This window comes from Prunus avium, chromosome 8 (genome assembly GCF_965620075.1).
Source record: "Prunus avium chromosome 8, drPruAviu1.hap1.1, whole genome shotgun sequence".
Lineage (NCBI taxonomy): Eukaryota > Viridiplantae > Streptophyta > Magnoliopsida > Rosales > Rosaceae > Prunus > Prunus avium.
Window position 1 is genome coordinate 31565149 of NC_142291.1, and position 18136 is coordinate 31583284.

General features: G+C 38.7%; 2 protein-coding genes across 4 annotated transcripts; one reads left to right on the forward strand and one right to left on the reverse strand.

Annotated features, from left to right (window-relative positions):
• Positions 1-112: 112 nt before the first annotated feature.
• HAT3.1 (Homeodomain-like protein with RING/FYVE/PHD-type zinc finger domain-containing protein) lies at positions 113-7636 on the reverse strand. 3 transcript variants are annotated; one of them, XM_021971621.2, is made up of 9 exons: positions 7431-7633; positions 4485-6147; positions 4078-4243; positions 3741-3864; positions 3553-3665; positions 2897-3472; positions 1505-1846; positions 853-942; positions 113-752 (listed from the first exon to the last, which is right to left on the reverse strand). In XM_021971621.2, exons 2-9 carry the CDS (start codon positions 5825-5827, stop codon positions 357-359), a joined length of 3150 nt encoding a protein of 1049 aa, XP_021827313.1. In that variant the 5' UTR covers positions 5828-6147; positions 7431-7633; the 3' UTR covers positions 113-356. The 3 variants fall into 3 exon arrangements, with proteins under 3 accessions (XP_021827313.1, XP_021827315.1, XP_021827316.1); XM_021971623.2 differs by lacking the exon at positions 7431-7633 and adding an exon at positions 7238-7384; XM_021971624.2 differs by lacking the exon at positions 113-752 and having other exon boundaries at positions 1497-1846; positions 7431-7636.
• Positions 7637-14026: 6390 nt separating this feature from the next.
• GH3.1 (Auxin-responsive GH3 family protein) lies at positions 14027-16458 on the forward strand. The gene is made up of 3 exons (XM_021971620.2): positions 14027-14516; positions 14614-14715; positions 14837-16458. Exons 1-3 carry the CDS (start codon positions 14200-14202, stop codon positions 16218-16220), a joined length of 1803 nt encoding a protein of 600 aa, XP_021827312.1. The 5' UTR covers positions 14027-14199; the 3' UTR covers positions 16221-16458.
• The last annotated feature ends 1678 nt before the right edge of the window (positions 16459-18136 follow it).

An 18136-nucleotide genomic window follows, 5' to 3' on the forward strand; every position in this document is an offset into this window, starting at 1 on the left:
GAGGATTAGCCAAGATTGTTTGATAGCAGCAGGGGCCTGTGTTCGAATCACCCTCCCTTAATATCGCTTGTGTCAAAGAAATTTTTTTTTGTCTGATAGCAAGAACAATATCTAGAAATGCAAATTGATGACGAGCTCATTATACAGAACTTTATATAGCATTTATGACGGGGCAATGAACTCTGACTCACCTGAAACAAGACAGAACCCAGGGCTCATCGCTAAGTTACACGAAACGATGGCCGTAACTCTCGGATTAATCCTTCAGGACATCGCCAGATTTCTTGCCCCACATGATCTCTCTTGCATGGGGTAAATGGTTAAAATTATACTCTCCTAGAGGATCAAAATTTGAATCAAGAAACAGATTTCCTTCGTCTAGTCATAACTCTGCTAGGTTTTCTATTAGTTTCTGGTTCGGCAGGAGGTGTTGGTGTCTCAGTTTTTGGATCAGGATCATCTGATCTACGCTTTCTCTTTCTATTGTTTGGAGTACTAAGCTTTGATCTGCTGCTTCCCGGAGTCGCCAATTCACTATCCTTGACATCCCTACTGCAGCAACCTATCATAGGATCATCTGTCCTGTGTAATTCCTTGTTTTGAGCTCCATTGTGATCAGAACCTCCAACAATTGCATCTCCTTGTTCAAGCGGTTTACTATTTGTTTGAGGGGACGGGGCACAATTTTCTGAAGCACTTTTATCCACACCCACTTTTAAACAGTGGCGAGCATTTTCAAACCATTTGCTTACCTGCAACAATGAATTCAGATAAAGAAAACATGATATTGTACTAAAAATATTATTAGAACGGGAGATGTAATACTGATGCCAAGATGAAAGAAGGTATGACCTGCTTAGCCATTAGTCCTAGTTCCCGGGCCAGACTTTCCTTCATAGATCGGTCTGGATAATGGTTCTCCTTGAAGGATTTGCAGAGTCTCTGAAATAACAGTTGACATCATTTAAGATAAACCTCTATGTATATTTTTCTTCAAAGAGATAGAAAGAGAGCTTGAAAATCATTGAATGACAAACATATATAGACTACAGATTTTGACAAGACAAAAACCTAATCAATGGCCCAGATTGACAATCTGGCAGGATATGCCAAACTGTTTGACAAGAGAAAACTTGTATATGTATTATGTACATATATACAATTCCTCTGACTACAAAGTTACAAACATATTCTCTATGCAGCCGCCTAGCTCCCTAGGCCGATGGACTTAATTTTTTTTTCCATTTTCGGTCAACTGACACATATTTCTCGCTTAGATTTAGGGTGGTTAACCGTACCATAGAAAGACTCTACCGACACATAGAGTCACACAAATATTCGTGACAGTTCAGTCACTCTCTGTTGAATGGAAATAGTAAAAGGAAAAAAAAAACAGAGACAGAAAGAACAAAGCATAAAAGCTATAGTTTATGTACTGAAAAATAGAAGAAATTTTTTCGACTTTATATGCTAAAAAGAGTAGAAAAAATTCACACCATGATACCTGAGTTACAGCTTCCCCGAGTCTGCTATATGTTGATCGTGATGATCCAGCTCTCCCACTAGTAGAACCAGACTTAGTAGAGCCTTTAGGTGATTTATTCGACAAATTACTTGTATCTTCAACATTTGACTTTCGATGAGGCGTTCTCCTAGGAGTATTCTCATTCTCGTCTACATCAGGTTTTATATCTTTGGTGATTACTCCATTCTTAATGTTTGACGTTTTTCCATTTGGTGACCTATTAGCAACTTGTCCAGTACCTTTCTTCCTTTTCCTTTGTGTGGCAATATCATTCCAATCTTCATCATCACTTGAATCAGTAGGAACATTTCCATATGCCTCCTTTACACATCAGGGTAAATAGAACAAGCATAAGCAAACTAGAGAGTGGAATAGAACACGAAAAGAAAAATAACATAGTAGTACTGTGATACACAGCACTGATAACCTAGCTGTAGAACAATGCATTTGTTCTTTCAAGCACAGTACTATACTCTACAAGATAACAAAGCATAAACACCGGAATGAAACATACAACAGAGATTTATAAATTATAACCTATTTCAAACTGCATAGCAGATTTCAGTTATTTATTTATCATTTATTTGTTTGAGGGAAGGAGCCATGGATTTTGAAGCACTGCCCACTATGCACGTGTAGTTTTGAAACACCACAACCAAATCTTGAAGTTAGCCAGGAAGAAAAGAACCCACGTGAGGGTGGTAAAGGTAAAAAATAACTAGTTTGAATTGCATTTCTGTGTAGTAGGAATTTTATATTTAGTCCAAATTACTGCCGGTTAAAAGTTAAAACAAAATACTGTGTTAATGGAGATAAACAAGGACCAGAGGAGAACTGCGTTGCTTCCATAAAATACAACATGATGAATTCCCAATATTCAGAGAGAAAAGCAACAAACAAGTGTTTTTTCAAGTCCCCCAAGAAAGAAAAGTCCTATCCCGATGATAGCCAATTTCATTCAAGTAAAGAAACAAAATTAGAATCCTAAATCAAGTTAGAATTAATAAGACAGACATATATGCAATAATGCATTTATGTACTACTGCTACAGCAGAAGGAATTGATTTCAATGTGTTCAATCAACTCTTGCGTATAGCATTAAGAACTGAAACCAAGGACAATCACAAATGACAGAAAAGACACAGTATAACAATCAAAATTGTGAGGCCTAGAGTAACAATTATTCTTATGTTTAGGGAGATGAGAATCATATTTCCCCAATTCAAACAGCAAAGTACACTGGGAAACTTACGGAGTACAAATACCCTACCATGATATTAGACAAGGCAACAAGTGCAGTTGGAAGGTTCATAAAATCATAGTTGAAAAATGCATGGAGGCAATAAGATTATACTTTAAAAAGACACTCACATCATGCAGCCTTTTGTAGTCCAACCTTTCTATGTGCCTTTTCCCAGAAGGAGGTGCTGATTCACCTTGGCCAGGACCTGACTCTAATAAAGATATCAACTCATCTTGTAAAGAATGTTTCTTTTGCCCATGTCTGGAACTTTGTTCGCCAGAGCCTCTATGAGGCTTACTATCATCCAATGACATTGATTTGGGACCTTCAACATCTTCGTAAGACATAATATTATCGTCAAGAGCAGCTCCAAGATCCTCAGAGTCCGATGTAAAATCAGAACTTGAACTTTCCTGCTTAACATCCTCATTGACATCTGGATCATAAGGATTATAGTCATCATCCTCTGAATCCTCAGAAGGAAGCCCCAAGTACTGCTCGTCATTACTGTTTGGAGTCTCAAGTCCATCAGATGCAGATGCATATTCAGATTCATCAGAACTTGATTCTTCTCCCTGAATTTCATTATCCGTTTCTGGACCATCAGGGTCATAATCATTATCATCAGAATCATCTGATGGAAGTCCATGGTTGTCCTGATTTTCTCCTGCTGATGCTGCTGCAGCTGCTTCAGGAAATACCTTCTGCACATGAAATAGGAGCAAGATCAGAGATCAGGGTGTTTAATTAAAAAGACAAAACCAATGCAGCCTTTGACATTAACCTCCCAGCTGTCAGTGACAGAAAGATCTGTTCCTTGAGAGTCATTAAGTAAATCAATGCAATCAACTTTGCAGTCACATCCAGGGCATAGCCAACCCTCATCATCAGGGGGGACTGCAAGCCAAACAAATGAGTAAGCAACCGATGAATCATAAATAGCAAAAAACAAGGGAGTGCTCTGGTCATTACTGTCTTCACTCAAAAGTGGTGGCTCTAGACAGAACTGGTGGAACCCACGGTCACAAGCACCATCACAGAGGATAATATCATTATCAAGAGACACATCCTTGGACCCACATTTTGCACAGAATATCTGCCCAATATTTAAAGTTCCGAAATAAAGTTATTCTTCACGTAAGAAATAGAAAAGAATCAGAAATCAGAACCTGTACACAGAAGAATAAATAAAAAAATACAACACTATTCTCATGCCAGAGGAAAAAAATCAGATGACCAAATTATGTCAAATGAGAGAATTAGAATTTCTTAACGAGTGGAACAACTTAAAATTGAAGAATTCTCCTACATCCTCACTGTCAATCTGTCCTTCGGAATCAAATAAGGATTCTGGAAACATTCCTTCAGCACATAGTGACTCAAGACGTTGAAATAGATCTCTTATCTTCAACTTGCGTCTAAGTATTTCAGAAGTAGCTCGTTGAAGCTCCTTTTCTGGCTTTAGTTTTTCCAGACTGCAAAAATTACAAAAGAAGTCAGAAGCCAAAGCCCAAGATTTACCTTAAAAAGTAGAAAATTAAACATAAACCTATTGAAGAGTGAAAACATTCCCAGAAGGCCTCAAGTATTCAACAAAACAAGATCTTTCTGAACCTAAACCATCCAAATCCCTAGCATCTGATAACTAAAGCAACCAACTAGACATAAAAGAATGACTATGATCATAAAGAAAATGGTATAGAACAACTTATGCACCTGGATCCTTTCCAACCTTCACCAGAATAAGCATCAATCAGAGATTTCTCATAGCCTATCCGGTTCAGCAAATATCTCAGATGCGTCCTGATTCTTGAAAATTCATCAGCTATGGCTCTATTGTCTCGTCTGCTCTTTCTCTTCTTCCTTTTTTTCTCTTCTCCGTTACTTACATTGGCAATACTATTACTGGATTCAAGAGTAGGGACATTATTACTTAATTTAAGATCTTTAGGTTTCTCTTTCTCCCCTGTCCTTGAGCGCAGAACTCTGTCACTTCGAACAAAAGATCTAGACATATACTTCCTCTTTCTTGATTTTGGATTTTTCTTATCCTTAGGTCCTAAGCAGCTAGAAATCTTCAATGCATTCTTCAATGGTGTTTCCGACTGTTGAAGACTAGAATTTTGGGTCACATCTTCTGGAAGTGGTCCCATTTCTTTATCACTAAGACTCTTGCTTGCATCTTCAAGGGGTGGTTCTGAATGTCCAATAGGAGAATCCTCCGTCATAGCTTCAATAGAAGGCCCCGGTTGTTCAAAAACAATAGAGCTGGATACTGCTTTGCTAGTTTTAACTTCATCATTTTGGGCAGGTACAGAGTCAAGCTGATCTCTCTGTTTTGCTGTTTCACTAGGTACACTTCCAGAACCAAATTCATTTATCTGCTGTAATGTAATTTGGAGAGAGCATGAAATTTTTTCGGTCTGACAAGTCTTGCTCACATCTTCAGGAGGCAGTCCTGCTTGGTCATTGAGAGAAGCCATGTTCACATTTTCACTAATCAGCTGCAATTGTTCACTGCCACCGCAGATAGGTAGTGGCATAATGGTTTGTAACAGTCCATTTTGTACACAAAATGTGCCGGAAGGATGCTTTTCTTCAGCTGGTTCACTAGATGAAGTTCCAAAACCAGAATCATTTGTCTGTTCCAATGACATTTGTCCAGAGCATGAAGTTTTATCAGTCTGATTATTCACATCCGGATCTTCATGAGGCATTTCCAATTGTTCAGTAAGAGAATTCTTGGTTACATTTTGAGCACCGCCTTGACTACTCTTGTTCACATCTTCAGCAGGCTGTCCCAAATTTTCAACATGAGAATTCTCAGTCAGATTTTCAGAGAATGACTGTGATTGCTCGTCAGCATTGTTAGATGCTTTGCAGATTTCCAGTAGCTCATTTTGAACAACTTTGCAGCCAATGTTTTCTTTGGTTTTTTCACTACATTGACTTTCAGAACCAATTTCATGTATCTGTCCTGATGTACTTTCCTCTTGGCATTTTGCAGTTTGACTGCTCACACATTCTGGAGGAATATCCAGTTGTGCAGCATCAGCCATATTAAAGTGATAAGCATATACAGGGATAAATATGAGTAGCTCTATCTGTTTGGTTCTCCGTGAAGAAGTTGGTTTTATTTTTTTGAGGGCTCAAGCCCAAGAGAAAGGGTAGTAATGTTACCCAAATAACTATGTAGAGAATAACTGATCAATACCTCTTTCCACTTTGCTATCCAGTCTTACTTAACAAACATAAAATCTTTAACATTCAATATGTATCCAACTTCGCATTAATAAGTCTCACCCCAAAATGACAAGCAAAGAGGAGTTCCAACCATATAACTACTTCTGATGCTGTTGCATTGAATAACACCAGACACCTGCAGCAGGGGTGCAAAGATTATAGAATTTCAATTTGGAAACCAAGAATAACAACCCTCCCCCATTAGTAAAGAACGAAAAGAAAACAAGAAAAAGGCGTTTCTCATCTTCTTAATAAAACATTGAATTAGACAACACATGATGACCCATGAAGATACCATTGCTCTTAACTAGGTATAAATGGGAGTACAAGGTAGAAAATAACAGTGACATAAGAAGTGAAGAGAAGGTAGGAAAATGGTTTTAAGTGCTAATCTAGCTACACTACGCAGCACTGGCCACACAGATCATGAGAACAAGGATGCCACAAAAACTCCAAAAAGCTTGCATTTGGAATAAAGATTATGCAGCCCAGAAACGTAGCCTTTGATCACTTGTCCTAAATTTTCTAGTGTCAGCTTATTCGGCAGCATGCATCTAACTGAGAGTACATTTGAAATGCATCTCGAAAACTACTCACCCACATAATGTTTACATACATGCATACACAAAATAATTATTTTGTAATAAGGTTCTTAAATGAGGACCTATTTTGCAACCATCGTAATAGATATGAATGGTCTTGAGATGTGTCTCTCCTACAATGCATGTTCAGTTGTTCCTATCTAATAACTAAACAGTTAAGAAATGGGTTCTTATTTAAAGACAAGATTATTAGTGAACAACTATTCATATAGAGGACTGTTCAGACATACACAGTTTAATAAGGCAAACAAATGTTTCCGTTCAAAACAATTCAGGAAAAAAAATGCCTCAATGGTGAATTAATAACACAAAACTCAGCAGTAATGCAAAAACGTTTACAATCTAGCTGGGTAAGTCCCCTGCCTAATCAAAGCTTAACATTAAGTATCATTCACGTACTTCAATATGCCAAGGCTTATTTCCAGCTACCATACTTTGAAAACGCCATTTCTAAGATATGAAAAAAAAACATAATAAAAAACTTTCTAGCTCGTAACGTCTGCTTGGTTGCCGAGAAACGCCACGAAAAGAAACGAAAAAGAAGAACACTATGTCCACTTAACGTGCAGCTCAGCTCACTTCATTGCCACAAAACAACAACAAAACTATTAACATTTCCTATACCTCAGTTATCACAGCAGAAATCAAGCAGCTAGGGAAAAGCTCAAAAGGGTATCAGAAACTCGGTTCAGGCAACTTCTCCAACAATAATCAAATTGGAGAAGAAGAACAAGACCTAAAGCATGAGAAGCTTTTTCTCAGAAACCTAATACCCAATAAATAAATAAAAATAAGTAATTTATGCTTAAAAAGTTACCTGGTGAATCTAGTAGTTTCCACCGCTAGAGAAAGAGAAAGAGAATTGGAATGGAGTTGGATCTGTGTGTATTTTGAGTATTTTGAGTTTGTGTGGTTGTGTGCGTTCCCGATACTTGTTCACACCGCCCAGGGAAAAGAAGCGGTTCTCACTAAACACTGTCCTCTATAAATCTGGGCCACCGCTGCGCTTGCTTTTTCCACCCTCCTCTATTATGCTATTTTGCGCATGGGGTGTGTTTTTCTTGGTTTTAATGGGCGGGATGGGCCTTGATCATATCACCCATTGATGTTTTCGTGTATGGTTTGTTTTTGGGTTTGGAGATGATGAGACCATCTATTTGATTAGGCCCAATTATTGTAATTATTTTGAACAAGATCCTCTAACTATGAACGGGCCGGTATAAGCGACCCTGTCAACAAGGCGGCAATCTAGAGCCTCCAATATGAGGACTGAAGTTCGAATATCCCTCTCACTCGTTCGTCAAAGAAGAGAAAAATATCATGACGGTAAACGTTTGGAAATTTGTGATCGTCTACTAATGATATGTATCATGTAAAGACTAAGGGGTCGTTTGGTACGGCGAACTGGCATGGATTGGACTAAATCCTGGGACTGTCTCGGATTGACTTGGATTGGCCTAAGCTGGATTAAGTCCTGACCTACGTTTGGTGCTGCATCGGACTAAGAAGCTGGATTGTAGAAATAGTGAAGACCTATGTTTGGTGATGTGTTGGACTAAAAAATAATTATTGTAATAATTAGATTTAAAACAATAATAAAAAGAAAACAACTAAAATTCTGAATTTTTTTTAAAGGCTAAAATTATGTTAAATAAAAAATAAAAAATCATCAGATTCAGACCCAACCCAACCTCCTAATTCTTTTTATCTTTTTTTTTTCTCTCTATTTTCTTTTTCTTTAATCAGAAACCCAACCTCCCATTCTTTTTATCTTTTTTTTTCTTTAACAAGAAACCTCCCTCATTCTCTCTCTCTCCCCCCCATCGCAACCCAACCTCCCCATTCTTTTTATCTTCTTTTTTTCTCTCTATTTGTTATCTTTATTCAAAAACCTCCCTCATTGTCTATCTCTCCCATCGCAACTCACTTCCACATCCCTTTTTTCTCTTTTTTTTTTCCTTTAATCATAAACCTCCCGGATTCTCTGTCTCATTCCCATCGGAACCTACCTCCACATCCCCTTTTTCCCCAATTCTTCTTCTCCCCCTTTGACTCCTTTTTATTCAATTGAGAAAGCCCTAGGCAAAGGCTTCAGCAAATGCGTTTTCCACACATGTCCTCTTCGATCTTGTCCAGCCAGTGATTTGGGTTTGTTTAGTCGCAGAAATTAGGTAAACTCATGGTGGTGGTCTGACGGGTTGATTGTGTGTGTGTGGGGGGGGGGGGGTGGGGGTGGTTGATTCAGGCCAAGGATCTGACTTCAGTGAATATGGTTTACTGAAAACACAAATAAAGAAAATCTAATTTCTGGTTAAGAAGAAGAAGAATTAGTTCGGACTCGTGTGTTCAATCTAGCGAGGGCACTATATTGCGAACCACTTTTCAACCTCTCTAAATAAGCAGAGCGAGTGAGGGGTTTTGTTTACTGTTGGACTATATAATCTCATTTAAGTTAGTCCCTTACCTCATCAAACATGGGTTTCAAGTACTATTTAAGCTAGTCCAGTCCAGTGAGGCTTGCCAAACACAGCCTTAAGTGTTTTGTGTCCATAAAAGTCCATGCCTATAAATCCCAAATTTAAGGCTCATCGTGCAATTACGACTGGATCTGTGCAAGTTACTCTATTATTATTTGAATTTAAAAACTCTTCCAACATTCGAAAATAAACTAAAATAAATTATAGGTTTTTACAAATAAGCCCATTTTAGCACGACATATTATACAAAAACTCATACATAACTTATTTGGAGAGAAAATCCAAAAACTAGCTACTTATTATTTTCTAATTGGTTCTCAGAAAATTCTAACACACTAAGAACCAATTAGAAAATAACAAGTGGCTAGTTTTGAGTTTTTCTCTACAAATAAGCTCATTATAAATTTTTGTATAATATGTCATATTGAAATGAATCTACTAGTCTCATTCCTTAAGAGAGGTCAGTGGTTCGATCCCTGCTCTCGTACGGAGTCACCACTTTGGCCAACACTTTACCCCTTACGGGTCGACCCGGTGTGAGTGGGGATTAGTCTGGGTTGTGATTAAGGCTTAAAGGTGCCACCCATAGTTGGAGCCCATCCAAGACCACCTCATGGTTCAGACCAAAAAAAAAAAATTGAACCTACTAGTAGAAAGCCGAATAAATTATGCCCCGAAATCCGTAGGATGTGCCTCCGTAACAAACTCACTTATTGCTCTTTTCTCCGTACAAAGGGTCGGCAAAGCATGACTACACACTAATTGCTCTATCTAGCCTCTAGGATATGTTCAATCCCTAGTCTAGGGTAAGGACAATGCCTCCTCTGTGGACAACAAAACTTAAGAAAGAGCCACACATTTGACTCATTCTAAATAGAATATATGCAGCCTATCTTGAAAGGTGGCTAAAAGTCATTCATGTGCTAAAAAAAATTGTTTGTTTTCTAAATTTCCCGTTTTGTCCTTATGCATGTGTTAGGTATTGGTTAATTTGAGTGTAATTTTATATAAATTAATTAATTAACACGGTAAGAATCATTGTTTATGCATGCAAATGCAATGCATCGTGCGCGGTTGCCTTTGGACTGGAGGAGGAAATTACAGACTTTGACTGGGAGACTGGAAATGAAAATCCACGGAGACTTGGAAAGTGGTTAGGAAACCAGCGCTCTGTGATGTGCTGTGCTGCACTGCGTGCGCATGTTAGATCGCCACCGTTATGTGCCCACGTGAATCGGCAACGAGGAAACATTAACGCCGAGGATGCGCATTGCGCTTTCACAAAATTTCCACGTGCAGTGAATAGCTATTTTATTGCACGGACGACTTTTGACTTTCGAGTCAAAAATTGAAATTTCTGCCTGCCTGCTGCTGGTTTTCACCTTCCAACCCACCTTCCTTACTAGCTCCACGTTTGCTCCACTCTGCGACTAATCAAATCAAACTCTTCCTTCATAAACTTTCTCTTCAATTTTTCAAAAGATTATTATTCCTTTTTTGGGGTCCATCTATCACACTTTTAAGACTGAATCCAATAATGCTAAAAGTACGTACCATCCTTATGGGTTGAACGTTGATCATATATTTCACAAGTGTGTGTGATATGGTCATGTCTCTTGTTTCTTGTATAGGTGAGTTTCGTCGTGATATTCGCGATAAAAAGTCTTTACGCATAATCTTACATTTAAGATTTCCTAAAACTTTCTTACTTCACATGCCGAGACATAATGTGATCAATGGACATCTTGTGTTGGTGTTACTTCTATAATGAGTACGAGTATATACGCTCGTGTCAATGCACCTGAGGTATTTTATGAAAATTTACACCTAAGGTGTGCCCTAAATATTGTGATTAGTAAATGGGTTTCGTTCAATAAACTTCTTTTGAAAAATAAAATATATTTGTATGAACAAGTAGCTATAATTTTTAGTTTTAAGACCAAGTTGGAACTGGGGTAATACTACTAATACCCTAAATAATTAATGGCCAGCTAACAAGATATGAAGTGTATTCCGTAGTCCAATTAATAATTAGTTTGTACGGCCAGAAAGTCGGTTTTCATGATTGAAATTGATCATCTCTGAGTCTAATCATTTTTTTGTGGTCTTAATCTAATAACCGACCAAAATGACTAATTTAGAAGTGTGAAACATTCGTCCGTCATTCACTTATTAATCACGAAAATTTTTATTTTTATTTTATTATTCACCTCAGATCCCTTCTGCTAACCCTAGTTTCAGTATTTTATTATGCCCTAATTAATTTTTGTTGCATGAGAACATGCCCTTGGTTTCCATTCTGGAACAGAAAACAGGAATTAATGTCCACCAAATTGGAGTTTGTGACTTTGTCTGCAAGATTAATTAGTTGCTAACAAAAGCAGGATCACAAGCATACGCCAGCTTCCTAGTCAGAAGCACCTCGAAAGCTTGGATTAAAGAACTGTAATACTTGTTAATCTTTGTTATACTACTTAATTAGGTCTTGTCGTCCAACTTGTGTTCTAAAGAATAATTTTTTTCTGCAGAACAGTACAAACCTAGAATTTTCCTGGCAAGAATTTTTTTATCTGTTGCACTTAAGACTACTTAATTGTTTATTCATGCAAGTAGGTATTATTGTCCAACCAATCCGCTACCGGTCTCCCAAACGCATGAGTTATGTTGTTCAGGTATTTAAACCTTAATATCTTCTTATTAGACAGTTTGACATGTTATGTACATTATTAAACTATGAATCATCACAGTGCATGATAATAATGTACGGATGTCCGTATATGATATAGACTTTGTAGCAGCATTTTAATGAATGAATTTGATGTCTGCCCCTCCCCCGCCCATGATATATGCATGCATTGTGTTTTAAATTTAGCTTTGTAAAGCCAAACATCTTTAGTACAAGCTTATCCCTATTATCTGAAATGAGTGAGACAGAAAGAGAGAGCTGGTCAGTCTTATGTTTAATCAATTCATAGCAAACATAGAAATATATTGTCATAATAAAATAATGATGTAAGCTGAATTTAGCCTAATGATGCATACTAATTACTGTTTCGTGGACCCTTTTTTATTTCAAATAGGGCTGAACAAACAAATTGAAAAGAAAAGCTCCTTTACATGTCTTAACTTTTGCAGCCTTGCCAGGGCATAAAGTTGTTGAGAAGTCAAGGTCTCTACAGCCATTCTTTTTCCATGAAAACCTAACCCATAAATAAAGCAAACCTTAGTTTCCCTTCCAATCCAAACTCCTTGCCACACAATTTGACTGTTGAAAAAAAACACCCTGGAGGATGAATTGGATAGAGCATTTTAGATTTTGCATGCCCCCAAATTTTGACACCGGCCAAAACAAGCTCTTCAAATCCGGCAAGAAAATTGTGGCGTGTGGCTGTTGGTTCACGGCACCGCAATATGATTATTGGTTTTTCTTTCTCACATAGTGTGTTGCAGGCAAAGAGATATAAAAGTCTATGAAAATTAGTTATTTGGATGGCATAATTTGGAGTTTTCTCAACCACTTTTGATTTTTTTTTGATTTTTTTCCACAATTTCGTGAGCATTCTTCATATGGTGTCTGCTGCGATTGGTCATCCCGACTGACCCAAAATTGAAAAATGCATGCACAAATATTATATTCAATTTAATTAATAAAAGAATTATAGAATATTACAATATTATGGCCACGTGGACATCAGGGAGGAGGAAGAAAAAATTAAACTAAATTCTAAAAAAGATGCTGAGTTTGTGGGGTGTATAAAAATACATGTGGAAGAAGACCATGAGGAAGAGGGTGATGAAATGTCGGCAGAGACGCATTAAAAAAATATCAGAGATTCTCATTATTATTTGACACGAAAATGAAAAGATTCTCATTTTTATTTTATGATTGTGACGGTTACTAGCAGCAGTCTCCCTTTAGTTATAGTAGTTCATGTGCCCCCGTTGATTAACATGATTTTCTTTTTTTTCTTTTTTTTTAATTAGAAACAATAGTAATTTTATTGATAACACATGATAACCCGAATAAGAGTATGGTAGACCAATTCTACTAGACCCGTAAATTATGAAATTTTGTTGCACGCGCTCATGTATGTATAATATATACACGGGAAAAGAATTTGGAGTAAAAAGTTTTGGGACCTTTGGTTTAGTGTCTGTGTCTCTTTCAATTAAGAGACAAGAACTTGGAGCATCAAACATAATGCAGATAACTGTTGCACATCACACTGACAGTGGAACTGCATGAATTTGAATTGAATTTGAGTTGAGAAAGAGAAAAAGAAGAATGCATGCACATGCAGATGCGCTTGTTCTTATGCCTAACTTTATTAATTTAGCATGTTTCTTGAGACAATGAGACTGTTTGGAGATATAATTAATGACAAAATTAATACAACAAACAAAAAGAAGATGAAGATGGATAATCACCAAATTTGCTTTTTCGTTCCGTTTTTGTTTTGTAACTTGCATAATGACTCACGTGGCAATTCTTTTTTGTTTTTTTTTTGGGGGCCTGCAACAGGAGAAGCTGCCTGGTGTGCCGGCCATCCATCGCTGTCCTTGCCCAACATTTTACCCCGGAACAGTCCGCGTGGTTGGCTGACGCGTATGACCTTCCAAAATATATGCACACTCTCTTACTGGGCCTCCCGAAATTACGAAATACCCCGCTCAAGGTCTCTCTCGACCCCTTTGGCTACGCTGACATGGCGGTGACCTAACCCCACATGCCTGCCTCATTTCAGGCCATGTCTACGTATTGTGGGCCCCACTTTGTCCCTCTTCTCCCAGACCACCCTTTGGTTTTTACTTTCCCACGACTCCCTCCGTATTTCCCTTCGTCAGCTTCGCCCCCCTCTCCACCCTCCGTGGGCCCCACCTCTCAAAACTCCCGCCTTCTTCCTCCCTCCCTATATAAAGCCCCCCAATCCCAGTCCACAATCTCACTACACCTACCTAACACACAAACAAACTCCACACTTCTCTTCCTCTCCTTCTTTCTTCACCTTATCTTCTCCGTTCATATCAACACAACACAACACGTAATTAAACTCTTCCTTCTTCCTTCATTTTAATTGACAATCTCGCACTTCAAAATCTTATCTTCAAATGGCCGTTGACTCTTCACTTTCTCCGCTCGGGCCACCGGCCTGCGAGAAAGACGCCAAGGCGCTAAAATTCATTGAAGAAACAACCCGAAACGCCGACCCCGTGCAAGAGCGGGTCCTGGCCGAGATACTGGCCCGAAACGCCGAGACTGAGTACCTCAAAAGATACAAACTCGGCGGCGCCACCGACCGCGAAACTTTCAAATCGAAACTGCCGGTCATTTCCTACGAGGATCTCCAACCCGAAATCCAACGCATCGCCAATGGAGATCGCTCTCCCATCTTGTCAGCTCACCCAATCTCTGAATTCCTCACAAGGTAATTAATTAATTAATTCAAAATTAATCAACTCATGTAATTAATTTTTCTTAGTTTGAAAATTAATTATTTAGTTATTTTGCATGGAAAATTACAGTTCTGGGACTTCAGCCGGAGAGAGGAAGCTCATGCCAACAATTCAGGAGGAGTTGGATCGCCGTCAATTATTATACAGCCTTCTCATGCCCGTCATGAACCTGTAAGTTCTTTTAATTATAATTTTTTACATAATTAAATAATTAAAATACGCGTTATAATTTTATTTTATTTTTTAATTTTCTCGAAGACTGAATTTATTTTTTAAATGGTGAATGGAACAGTTGTGTGCCTGGACTGGACAAAGGCAAGGGCCTGTACTTTCTGTTCGTGAAGTCCGAAACCAAGACGCCGGGCGGGCTTTTGGCCCGACCCGTTCTCACCAGCTACTACAAGAGCGAGCACTTCAAGACCCGCCCGTACGACCCGTACAATGTCTACACGAGCCCCAACGAGGCCATTCTCTGCCCCGACTCATTCCAGAGCATGTACGCCCAAATGCTGTGCGGTCTCCTTGAGCGCAACCAAGTCCTCCGACTCGGCGCCGTTTTCGCCTCGGGTCTTCTCCGGGCCATCCGTTTCCTCCAGCTCAACTGGCAGCAGCTGGTGAACGACATCCGAACCGGAACTCTCAACCCGAAAATAACCGAACCGAATTTGAAGTCCTGTATGGACGGGATTTTAAAACCCGATCCGGAGCTGGCGGACTTCGTGTCCAAACAATGCGGAGATGAAAACTGGGATGGGATTTTAACCCGGATATGGCCAAACACCAAATACCTGGATGTGATCGTAACCGGAGCAATGGCTCAATATATTCCGACCTTGGAGTACTACAGCGGCGGCTTGCCGATGGCGTGCACTATGTACGCTTCCTCCGAATGCTATTTCGGACTCAATCTCAACCCGATGTGCAAACCGTCCGAAGTTTCCTACACCATAATGCCAAACATGGCCTATTTCGAGTTCCTGCCGTACGATCCCAACTCGGCGAGTCGCGGCGACTCGATGACGACTCGACTCGTAGACATGGTCAACGTCGAGGTCGGGAGAGAGTACGAGCTCGTCATCACCACCTACGCCGGGCTGTACCGGTACAGAGTCGGGGACATCCTCCGAGTCACTGGGTTCCACAACTCGGCGCCGCAGTTCCATTTCGTACGGAGGAAGAACGTGCTACTCAGCATCGACTCGGACAAGACCGACGAGGCCGAGTTGCAACTCGCCGTCGAGAACGCCTCGAAGCTTCTCCGATCCTTCAACGCCAGCGTCGTCGAGTACACGAGCTACGCCGACACGACGACGATCCCAGGGCACTACGTGATCTACTGGGAGCTTCTAGTGAAGGACTCGACAAACTCGGAGACCGAGTCGGTCGACTCGGTGATGAGTCAGTGCTGCTTGGCGATGGAGGAATCGCTGAACTCGGTTTACCGACAAGGCCGAGTCGCGGACAACTCGATAGGGCCGCTGGAGATACGTGTGGTGAAGAGTGGCACGTTTGAGGAGTTGATGGATTACGCGATCTCGAGAGGGGCGTCTATCAACCAGTATAAGGTGCCGAGGTGTGTGAATTTTACCCCGATTATGGAGTTATTGGACTCTAGGGTGGTTTCTAAGCATTTTAGCCCATCTTTACCGCATTGGACCCCAGAAAGGAGACGGTAAAAAAAAACAAAAGTCAACAATGTGGTCCTTCTAATATAAATATAATAATTTTTTTTTATTTTTAATATTTGGGATATTTTTATGGTTAGGTTCTTTTTTCTGTGGAAAGATTTAGTTATATAAGAAAAGTGTAAGTTGGATTAGGACGTTTCAAGGGTCAGGTTTTGTAGTTTGGTTCAATTCACTCGTGGAAAGAATGAAAATGTAACTTTTCTTTTCAAAGATGTTTGTTCATGAATGGTTGCCTTCATAGTCACTAGCTTTTGGTTTTGGACTTATGCGTCATCACCCATTCAATTCAATGCATTACGCATTATGACAAAGGCCTCCACATCTTTGCCTAACAAATTGATAAGGAAAAGGAAAGGGTATTTGGCATATATATAATGGGTTGGTTCCCAAAGTTTAAGACAAGAGATATTTAAAAACAAAGTTTAAGACTAATGTTGTAAAAAAATGATTTCTCTTTTTCTTTTTTTAGTATAAGCGATTGAGGGAGGGGGATGTACACAAATATTCATTGAGTGTCTGAGAATTTTGAACAGAGGCCCACATGGGTAAAGACGGAAGAGCTCAGTTATACTCCACTAGTATAAAAAAGAAATTCTTAACTGGATATGTTAGTGGAAATTCTTAATATTTAGGTTGGGCAATTAACAATATATATTGTTGGTACCACATGGTTTTGGCCTCACATTAGTCCACTTAAGATGCTCACATTAGTTATACACAATCAATATACTATAAGGATTCAAATCTGAGATCTATAATCTACAAATCAAAGTTATTTTTTATTGGGCTAGACCGTTGGCCTCTTTCTACATTCTTTGCACAAACAAGATATTATTTAATTACCAATGGTGATCCAAAAGGAAAGATAGAACTTAGAAAAAGTATGCCCCAACAAAAAGTACAGAGCTGCATGATTCCTTGGTCGATATTGGTTGGTAATTAAATTAAGAAAAGCACACACCTTATGTAAACACATGTATAAAATTGGGGGCTTCATGAAATTATATAATATTTTTACAGTTTCACTCAAGCATTTGTATTTTTTTAATATGGATTTGATATCACCTGGCAATGAAGTAAAGTGAGTGTGTTTTTATGCTGTTTTGAAATGCACGCTCTTATCACGTGGGTCTTGTTCTTGGAAGAAATATAATAACAAGGTTAATATCTATGCTTTTGTTGTGGGTGACCATCGAAGTTCTCCTTGTTCAAAATTGATTGCTATTGAATTGAAGTGTATATATATATGCAGGCAGATCTGCTGCTTTAATTTCTTTGTAAGGTAATGCTAAATAATTTGATAAAGCAATGATATATAGTTTTTGGATATCAAACTGATATTGAGAGAGAGAAAACCGAACACAAAACCTTAAATTTAAAGATAAATGCTCTTAATCATTTAAAGTACAAGACCCGAACACAATTATAGATAAATTTGTATTCGATCAGAAAATAAATAAAATCAAGACCCACAATTGAGGACACAAATGGTTGTTTGGCCATGTATTTGAAGATGGAACACAGGGCCCATGTGTCTTTGGCTCAATCACTAGCATTAGCTTCGATTTTATCAAGTTCAAACCATGCAGTCAAATGGGATTATCAATATAATGATACAACAAGTTGACCTCTTCTGCTTAAATTCTAAGACCAATTGGCCACAACAAGAACCTTATCAACTTATACTTCAATACGTCAATCTAATGATAAGTGTGTTTTGTGTGTCCAACCATGTCATTTAATTTAAATACATAAACAACGACATTTAAATTCAAAATTCAAGCTACAAGATAGCACATTGCTTAGAAGGGCTCATACCTCACGTTTGTTCTGATTCTCATATGCCAAAATATGTTTTGCGAAGAGCGCATAACACGTGTCAAAACCAAATTGGCCAATGACAA